We start from the raw sequence: 10,354 nt of genomic DNA, 5'->3' as shown, positions 1-10,354 counted from the left end.
GGGGGGGGGGGGGGGGGGGGGGGGGGGGGAGGGGGGGGGGGGGGCGTGGCCACAGGAGACTGAGGACAGCTCCTCACAGTCTGGACTTTTTTGGGGAGTTTCGGGGATGACCAGGGAGAGTGCCTGGGAGATGTATAAGGTGAAGAGCCAGGTGTGCCTCTTTGCCAGACTTTGGTCCTAAGACTGGATCCGCCATCATATCCCTCTTGCTGTTTTTGCTCCTGCATTCGCTTTTGCCTCTGTTTATCCATATTTCTAGTCAGAATGCTCGTCATGCTCATGCGTGGACCTGGGAGCTCGAAGTGGTACCCCAGCCTCAGCAGCGTGGTGTTCTCCTTGAGCAGCTTGACAATCTCCATCTCTACCTGGCTGCCCATGATGTGCCTCTGGTTGTGGAAGCGCAGCTCGGTGAGCACCGTGTTGTGCTGCAGTGCCCTCATGATGGCCAGGATCCCCTTTCCCGTGATGAAGTTGGACTCCACGTTCACGCTGGTGATGTGCTCGTTGACTCTGAGCATCTCCGCAATGGCCATGGCCGCACTGTCGTCCGCATGCGTGTTGGCCAGGCTGAACGCCTTCACCACGGTGTTGTCCTTGAGGGCGTCAGCAAAGCGGGCTAGGGTCTGTGTGGTGATGTTCTCGATATTGTTCAGGTTGACTTCTGTGGTGTCTGGGTCGTTGTTTTTAATCTTGTCCAGAGCGTCCTCAATCACTGTAGGGTTTCCGGAAGGGTGGATGGCAGCTGGGGACTCTGTGTTCCTTCTGCTGCTGCCGTTGGTCAAGTTTACGTTCTCTATTTGACTTTTAAATGTCTTTGGCTGAGAGTTGTCGGAATTGACACTGTCATAATTTACAGTTCCGTTGATACTTTTTGCAGTTTCAGTTGTTTCCTCTTCCTGGCTGTCTTCTTCCTCCTCTTCCTCCTCTTCCTCCTGGGACTCTTCCTCCTCCTCTGTGTATACCTCCTCAGAAACCTCACTGTTACTTTCAGTAAAGATAAGCTCTTCCTCACTCTCCTCTTTGTCTTCTTCTGCAACCTAAAGAGTATGGTATCATCATTAAGTTTTTCATTTTTAAGGACGTTGTTTAATTTACAAAAGTCTATCATGAAAAAAGTTAACAGTCCCTGTTTCTGATCTCTCTGGTTCCCATGACCGAGGCTATGAGGTTTTGGTGCATAACCTTAATAGTTTTTTCTACAAACACTTCTTTTTCTTTCTTTCTTTTCTTTTTACAGAATATCCAGAATGCAATTTATTAAATAAAAATATATGATCATTTTGCTAATTTGAGCAAATAAATCAGAACTTCAGCTATGGAAAACCCTTGAAAAAATTTTCAGTCTCTTGATTACTAACTTGTAACTAACTTGACTCCTCATCTACTTACAGTTTAGCAAATTCAGCCCTACTTTCTGGAATTACCCTTCTGTCCTTCCTTATTTCTTCATCCCAAACAAATAGATGACAACAAAAATATACATGTTAATGAGTTCCCTTTTTTTTTTTTGGAGTCAGAGTCTCATTCTGTCGCCCAGGCTGGAATGCAGTGGCACATTCATGGCTACCGCAGCCTCGACCTTCTGGGCTCAGGTGATCCGTCCACTTCAGCCTTCCAAGCAGTTGGAACTACATGCATGCGCCACCACACCCAGCTAATTTTTTGATTTATTATAGAGACGAGGTCTTGCTAAGTTGCCTAAGCTTGTCTCAAAGCCATGGGCGCAGGCAATCCTCTTGCCTCCGCCTCCCAAAGTACTGGGACTGCAGGTGTGAGCCACTGCGCCCAGCTGAGTTCCCTTTTTTAATGCCCAAAACTTCTTCCCTAAATTTGTCATCAACAGCAGATATGACAAAAGCCGAGTGCTCCCTGCTCTGGCTTGTCACAGTACAGCCAGAAGCAGGGACGCCACTTGCTCCTCCAACTTTTATCTACTTTTTCGGTAGAGCTCAGCACAGGGACTCCAAGACTCCACACCACCTGAGAGCTGTTGCTGTACAAGACCCTAATCTGGGGAAGGGAAGCCTAGGGACAAGGCTGCTGCTCAGGACAGCAGGAAGTCAAAACTCAGCTCTATGCAGAAAAAGTTCAGGTTCTCCTTTTCAGCAAGTCAACCTGAAACTTCCAGCTAACTCAGGGTTAAATGAGACAGACTGCAGAAGTCTAGGTGAGGAAGACAATCATCCTTGGCACTCACTAGATTCTAACCAGTATTGTGGAACAGCAGAGAACAGTAGAAAATCTTGAAGCAAGCTATTGCCCAGCCTGATAGTTTTAAATTATTTAGCACATATCAATTATGAAAGGCTTTCAGGCAAACACAATTTCATTCTATCTTGGTCTTTGTTGTTTGCAAGACTCACTGTACAAAGAAGCCCAAGCTACCCTTCATTCTCTTTCTCTTGCTATCTTTTTGATGAAAAAGAACAAAGTCTGGAAATAGCTAAGAGTCTGATTTTCCCTCATGTTATCTTTTTAGTCCTTTCTTTTTATCTTCTCTAGAGCCCTTGCTCCCTGCCTGTCCTCCAAGCCTTGATTCTTGCTTCCATATTGGCAACTCTTTTTTTTTGACCCCAAGGTCACCTACAGCCTGAGACATGTGAATAGCGCTTTGGAAAACACTGCACTTGTCTCCAGGTTTGTTTGCCCAGTTGCTATCACAAAATAACCTCCAAGTTATCCACTTGTTTGGAGTGGCAGGCACCAAGTGATGGCCTGGGAAGGGGTCAACCACTCCTGGGATGACTTGTCCAGTCTTAATTTACTCACTTCTTCAGGAGTAGGGAAAGAGAGGGATACTCTGTGTGTGTGTGTGTGTGTGTGTGTGTTAGAGAGACAGAAATGTCTGATGACAGCTGACTGCAAATCACAATCCAACAACATGAGAGACAGAGCTTGGCTTCAGCCAAGCCTCTTGGCTCCAGTCAAGCCTCTTGGCATACATGAAGAAGGAGAGGAAGGCTGATCTGCCCAGCAGTAAATGGATTAATTGGAGGAAGGAAAGAATTGTAGGCTAAGTTCTTCTCATCCCCAACTTACCCCAAATCTCTTGTACTTCTAGGTCATGTCAGCCATGTGGGGCATGTGTTTATAAGTATATGATATTTAGCTGTTTTAGGATTTGAAGGAAAGGGACCTGTCTGAAAATTCAAGGTATACGGCCTTTTATGCCACCATTAAATTTTATCCTCTTGATTTTTTTTTGAAGACCTTTAGACTCTATCTGCAAGAGCTGTTTTCTCTTCAAAGTGCTCCCAGAAAGATAATATCTGAAACTGTTATCTGGCCAAGAGAGTTGTCATGCAACATCTAAATGATGCCTCTCCCAGAAAGCCTTATTTGATACTCCCTCAAATTATCCCTCCAGTATGTGCCCAGAGCATTGTACCTTCCCCAATAAAATACCTGTCATACTTTAACTACTTATTTGTCATTTTCCCCAAAAAACTGTTAGCTGGAGAGGAAAGGGACCATGTCTGCTTTGCCCACCTAGCACAATGCTTAGTGTGTCATAGGGGTCCAATAAATTTTTTTTTACTGAATGGATCTGAGTTGACATTGTTTAACAGCTGCTGAGAGTCTGGACTAGACCTAGAACACAGTACTTCTAGGTGGGGATCAGGTGACAAATTCTCCTTGTTTACCTGAGTCTGAAAAGTTTCCCAAGTTAAGGTTTTTTAGTGATAAAGTCTAGACAGTTCTAGACAATCTCTTTCTCTTCCTTATGCTTTTCTTAATAAAAGTTTCTTTTCTTTAGCTTACTTTATTGTAAGAATACAGTATATAATATATACAGAGGGGAGCAAAAAAAAAAGTATACACATTTTAAGAAAGGAAAAAATTGTATGTGCTTCTGCCATTTTCTTTGTCGGGCCTGCCACACGGTGATACTGGCATTCATTTGATTAACACCGCATTGCTACTATAATTCAATTCAACTTCGAAAAGTAATACATAGATAACATCTCTTAAAATGTGTATACATTTTTGACACCCCCAGTATATAACATACAAAATATGTGTTAATTGACTATGTTGTTGGTAAGGCTTCTGGTCAACAGTAGGCTATTAGTAGTTAAGTTTTAGGGGAGTCAAAGGTTATATGTGGATTTGGCGGTGAGGGGGATGGCAAGTTAGTTCCCCAAAACCCTGCGTTGTCCGAGGGTCAACTATCATTGAATAGTTCTTAAATTTTAGCATGCAGCCGGGCTCAGTGGGTCAGCCTGTAATCCCACACCTTTGGTAGGCTGAGATGAGTGGATTGCCTGAGCCCGTGGGTTTGAGACCCGCCTGGGCAACTTGGTGAGACCTCATCTCTACAATAAATCAAAAATCAGCCAGGTGTGGTAGCGTGTGCCTGTAATTCCGGCTACTCGGAAGGCTGAGGCAGAAGGATCGCCGGAGCCCAGGGGGTCGAGGCTGCGGTGGCTGGGAGTGGCCACTGCACTCCAGTCTGGGCGACAGAGTGAGACTCCAACTCAAAAATAAAAAAAAAAAAATTTTAGCATGCGTCTAAATCACCCATTCCGAGTATCTCCTCCAGTAGATTGAGGGCAGCCCTAGAATTTGCAGTTCCAAGAAGTTCCCAGACGATGCTGATACTGCTGATTGGGCACCTACAATCTTGAGATGGTCTTTGTGTCAACAAAGTGGAATTTGAATTTCAATTTTATATAGAAGCTGTTAACCTTGGATGAGTTTCTTCATTTCACCTACTTTCAGTTCTCATGTGCCGAAAGGTAAGAATGAAATGGGATAATGGGAAGAAACTCACTGGTCCCTGTGCCTGGAAGTTAGTAGATACTCAAGCTGGAAGAGCTAGATTACTGGGTCTCCAGGACCCTCAGAGCTCAAGGGCAGCATATGTGTGTGTGAACCCAGGTGGGCAGAAGGCTGTCATTCAATAGCCATTGCATCTGATTTTTATAAGCCTTTACAGAGTCAACGCCTAATAACCAAGACCCCCAGTTTTTTCTCATAGTCCCTTCCGCAGGGCTCTTTGCTTATGCAGCTGCACCTCCCTTTTGCCCTCAGCTGCTCTGGGTGTTTCCCTGTGGTGGGAATTGGATTTACACTCTCCATAGGCAAGCTTCTCTTCAGCACTCCTTGTGACTGCAGACAGCTGGCAGGTAGGGAACATGTAGTGGGAGAATAGTTGACTAGCCAAGAAAGGAATTGAAGATCATCAACATGGCCACCTCTTTAATTGAGCTGATAAGCTATTTGCAGCAATTGTGAAAGCTTTGGCAGGATCAGGTGGGTTTCGTCCACAGTTGACAACACGTTTTGCCCTTTGCTTCCCATCACTGTCATGATATTGGGACATTAAAATACCTTTGCTGCAGGGCTCGGTGGCTCAGCCTGTAATCCCGCGCCTTTAGGAGGCTGAGGTGAGTGGATTGCCTGAGCCTGCGGGTTCGAGACCCGCCTGGGCAGGCGAGACAATAAATCAAAAATTTAGCTGGGCATGGTAGCGCGTGCCTGTAATTCCGGCTACTTGGAAGACTGAGGCGGAAGGATCGCCGGAGCCCAGCAGGTCGAGGCTGCAGTGGCTGGGAGCGGCCACTGCACTCCAGTCTGGGCTACAGAGTGAGACTCCAATTCAAAAAAAAAAAAAAAATACCTTTGCTGGCTTATTGCTACAGTTGGTTTTATGGCCTAGATATTCTGAGACAATGTTATTCTTTTTATTAAGGAATTTTCTTTAATAAATGTAACAATAGTACCATTGTTATTTTGTCACTCATTCCCACATAATAGGGAAAAAAAACTCTCTTAACATGATGGTTGTGGAGGATTGACTGACTCAAATCCTGGCTTATTTTTGTCTTTTCTTCTCACCTCCACTTCGAGCGCCTCAATACTGGGGCCTTGGCAGACCATGGCCAGATCCCAGTGGCCCTTCCTATGATGATTGACATGGACAAAGCTCACACATCTCTTGCTGCAATTGTGGCTGACACACCCTATCATCAAGATCATCTAACAGTGCCTAGATTAGTACTGTGGCAGTCTTGCCATTGGCTTTAGGCCATTTTTATTTTAGATGAGTCCATCAGAACACAAGGGCTTTAAACTGTTGATCCTGATCTGTGTTCTTCCATACATTTAGGGAGAATTTCTTTGTTATATAGACATTTTATTGTCATTACTATTTTCCCAGAGCATAGACTTTTGAACTTCCTACTGGGAATGAATGAGTTGGCAAATTCAAGGTTAACTGTTTCCCAGGCAGTCCATAGGCGCTTACTAGACCTGAGCTCTGATATACACACATTTCCTGTCCTCAGAATCACCATCGTAAAGTAGGAAGGAATCTTAGAGATGTGCAGGCGTCCTTAACCTGGGTCCTTAGATGGATTTTAGGATGTGTGCTATTATTACTCTATGCATAGGTTTGTGTATATTTGCACAAGCAAATGTATATTTTCTCAAGGAGAAGATCCATAATTTCAAAATCTCAAAGCGATTTTTGATTCACAAAAGAAACACTGTATCTAACTATTTCAATGGACAGATGGAAAGAGAATCCTGAAGAAGTGACTGTTCGAGGTCTAACAACTTGGGGAGAGCAGGGACTTGAAACTGGGCCCCCTAACTTGGTTTCATGTACTTCACACCATTCCATTTCTTGAGGAAAAAAGAACTATTCTTACTACAGCTACTATTACAATCAAAGCAACCAGAATTCCCACTTTTGTCTTGACAGGAGAAAATAAATGTACTTAACTGAATATACATGTATATGGAAATAGATATTATACCACATGACAAACTTAAAGCTCAAATGAGACGTTTGGTAAAATATTTAAACTCATAACTCGGTGGTGAGTTATTTGCCTCCTGAGATTTCCATTTTTGGTCAATTAAAGCACCCCAGCTAAGAATTTTACATAGGAGGATCCATTGAGTGGCCATAGAAGTTACACAATTATTTCAGCCCAAGAAATTTTGCAGTAGCAGGTACAGATGGGTTTTAGGAAAATTAAAGTGATGAGAACTGAGAAGTGAGAGAAAACACAGGTGCCTGGGTTTGGGGTGGGGTGGTGGGTGGTGGGAGTAGCCAAGAAAAAATCCTGAGCACCTACCTTTCCACACTCCCCCAGCCTCTCCTTCTCCAAGAGTTTTTGGGACTCCTTTTCCCAGTAGGCCATCAGTGCCTCTCTGCTGAATGTCCCCGTTGGGGTTTTCTCAGTCAGACTCTTTTGCCTTAGCCCCACAGGAAGGTTGCGATCAGGTTCGATGTCTTCCAGCTCTCTCTCGAGCTCCTTCAGCTCCTCAGCTGAAAGGGAGGCAAGGAGTTCATCCTCGTCGATGGATTCATATTTACTGAGTCCTCTTCTATAGCCAAAGGTAGACATGGTCCCTGCTCTGTCAGGCCCACAAGGAGCTTGAAGAACCAGGCATTCAAGGTAGCCAGGAGCAGGCGGGGAGGCAGTGGCAGGCTGGTCAGCAACTGGTGCTAGCAGAGGCTGTGGTAGCCTTTTAAGAGTGGTGAGACAGGCCGTGACAATGCAGAGAAGGGTGAAAGCATGGGCTGTTTTAAGCATCAGACGTCAGCCAGACATTTGAACACAAAGAATGTCACATCGGTGGTGGATGGAGGTCTCAGAACCAGTGGGGATTATTCACACTCCGGCCAGGGCCATATTTAGCTGAGCCTGATAGCTCTTGAGGACAGGCAAAGAGTGTTTCAGATAGGGAGCAACGCAGTTCTCCTCACTTTGTGTTCAAACAACAGGGGAATACAATTTATTTTGAAAATGACTTGCCACCACTGCCAGGGCCATGAAAAGATTATTTCATTGCAATCTTAGGGGTTGGGAAATGTCTCCAGAATACTCTATGGGTGGTTTTTCTGGTTCTTCTATAAACATACCATGGGTGGTATTGATGAGGATAAAAGGTCATAATAATGTAGTACTTTATAATGTCATTGTGCTTTGCAGTTAACAGAGCACTTGAATATATTTTTCCTGATCCTAAATCCTGTGAGATGACTGACATGATCCTCATTTACCGAGTTTGGCAACCCAGGCTCTGAGAGATTAAGTGAAAAATTTGAAGTCAGAGAGCTCAGTATGGAAGTAGTTTTCTCCACTGCACAAAATGGCTTCCTTCTTCTCACCATGATTTTTAGTAAAGGTCTAGACTTGCAAATAAGAATTCAAAAAGATAAGCAAAAATACTGGGTATGGTTTATTAAGGACCGACTGTACCATCCCTGTGCTAAACATTTTACATATTTTATCTCCTTTAATCTCACAATCCTATAAGGTGTATATTAGTACCCAGATTTTACTCATATAGGCTCAGAGAGGTTAAGTTTTTAACCTAGGTGCACAGAGTTAAGAAGTGATAGAGCTAGAATATGAACCTAGAGAGGTACCTGGGCTGAAAATTGAAGGGATTCTAATTTGACTCAACCACTATGCGTTATAGACATGTAATACATTTTCTCATGTACCCCATACATTTGCACAAATTTTAAAAAAGAAAGTATATATATGAACATATTTTTATACATGTGTTAAAATGGATATGTAGTTTATAGGACTTAAAAATAATACCATTGTAGCATATAGATATATTACAAACCTATTAAAAATATGTATGCATAGAAATAGACATTTATCAGTACGTGTGTAATACATGATACTATGTTTATACATTCAGCAGTTGGTGAATATTTGGGTTGTTTCTAGGTCTGGGTTATAATGAATTATGCTTCCATGAACACTTACATGAAAGTCTTTGAATGACCACATGCTTTATTTCTCTTGGGTAGACATGTGGGAGTGGAATTACTAGGCTAGATGGTAGATTGATTTTTTAAGAAATTGCAAAACTGTTTTCCAAAATGGCTGCACCAACTTACATTCCAACTAACAATGGATGAAAATTTTAATTTCTCCATATCCTCATTTATTATGTTTCTCTTTCTAGTGTAGGCATTTCAGTATGAAATGCTAATTTTAATTTTAATTTCCTTTGTAACTAATGATGTTGAACATCACTGCATGTGTTTATTGGCCATCTTATATCTTCCTTGGTAAAATATTTATTCAAGTGTCATGCCCACTTTTAAATTGGGTTAATTATCTCATTACTGAGTTGTAAGGGTTCTTTATATATTCTGGACACAAGTATTTGATCAAATATATGATTTGTAGATGGGGTTTGTGTTTTGGTGTCTTTTCAAGAGCAACTTTTTAATTTTAGCGAAGTTCAATTTATCAATATTTTTCTACAGTTGCTTGGTGCTGTAGTCAATAAATCATTTCCTAATCCAAAGTGGGAGGATTGCCTGAGCCCAGGAGGTAGACGCTGTGGTGAACTGTGATTGTGCCACAGCACTCCAGTCTGGGGGATAGAGTGAGACCACCGTTCAAAAAACAAACAAACAAAATTAAGTAAAAAGATGAATGAGGTTTACAACCATGTAAAAAAACTAGATCCTCCTTGAAAAAAAAAAAAGCAAACAAACAAAAAAACGTGCTATGTTGACCACTGTGCAAGTTTTGGAGTGTACAATATGTACAAAAAATACTGGAACTGTATTTTACTCTTTCTCATGTTTTTAACTTTTCTGTAACATTTTAGTTTTTATATTTTGCCAATTTTTACTTGCCAATTTACAAAACACACACTACATGCCAGATTCCAATTTAGTTGCCAGAGTTAGAGAAATGAACAAAACAAACCAAGTCCCTTCCTTCAGGGGGCTTACATTCTAGTCCAGGGAGACAGATGATCTCTAAACAAATGTGTAAACACAGGACATATAAGATAGAAGTTCCATGGAAAAAAAAATAGAGCAGAATAAGAGAGAAAAAGGATTATGGGGGTAATATAATGACTCTGAAAAAGACTCCAAAAGAGAAGGCATCAAAGTGCTTTTGCCATGTGGCAGCATCATGAAAAAAAAATTACTACCACTCAAGGATACTACCGTAAAAACAGTGGCATTTAGATATCCTGATGTATTTATTGCAAATCACTCTGATTATAGTAATCACAACTCATGAATGATCTTAGTTTACTGGGTCCCCCTGTAAGTGTTTTACACACATTTTTAATATAGGATAAAATTCTACTGAGTGATCAAATACTACTACCTGACTCTGGCTAAGCGTAAGTTTAATTTAGATTTCCTTTGAACCTTCTCTACATTGAAAAACACAATCCAATTCAAGCACCAGCATTTTATATTTTGGAATGTTTTACTTGATCAATTGTGTTTTTTGTTTGTTTGTTTGTTTGTTTGTTTTTGCATTGGAGTCTCACTCTGTCACCCAGACTGGAGTGCAGTGGCTGCTCCCGGCCACCGCAGCCTCCACCTGCTGGGCTCAGG

At 42.2% G+C, this 10,354-nt stretch overlaps 1 protein-coding gene across 1 annotated transcript in view; it reads right to left on the bottom strand.

Moving 5' to 3' along the window:
* Positions 1-7,510, bottom strand: part of LMOD2 (leiomodin 2) — an 8,685-nt gene extending 1,175 nt beyond the window's left edge. Inside the window, exons 1-2 of the mRNA XM_008057072.2 lie at positions 7,089-7,510; positions 1-1,037 (exon numbers count right to left, since the gene is read on the bottom strand). The exon at positions 1-1,037 is cut by the window's left edge and continues 340 nt beyond it. Of these exons, the coding sequence (XP_008055263.1) occupies positions 1-1,037; positions 7,089-7,361 (1,310 nt within the window). The 5' untranslated portion in view covers positions 7,362-7,510. The remainder of the gene's footprint in view (positions 1,038-7,088) is intronic.
* Positions 7,511-10,354: the final 2,844 nt, after the last annotated feature.

Source organism: Carlito syrichta, unplaced genomic scaffold (genome assembly GCF_000164805.1).
Source record: "Carlito syrichta isolate Samal-C Ts95f unplaced genomic scaffold, Tarsius_syrichta-2.0.1 Scaffold302715, whole genome shotgun sequence".
NCBI lineage: Eukaryota > Metazoa > Chordata > Mammalia > Primates > Tarsiidae > Carlito > Carlito syrichta.
Note: the sequence above shows the minus strand (reverse complement) of the source record. Positions and strands in the feature narration are given on the sequence as shown.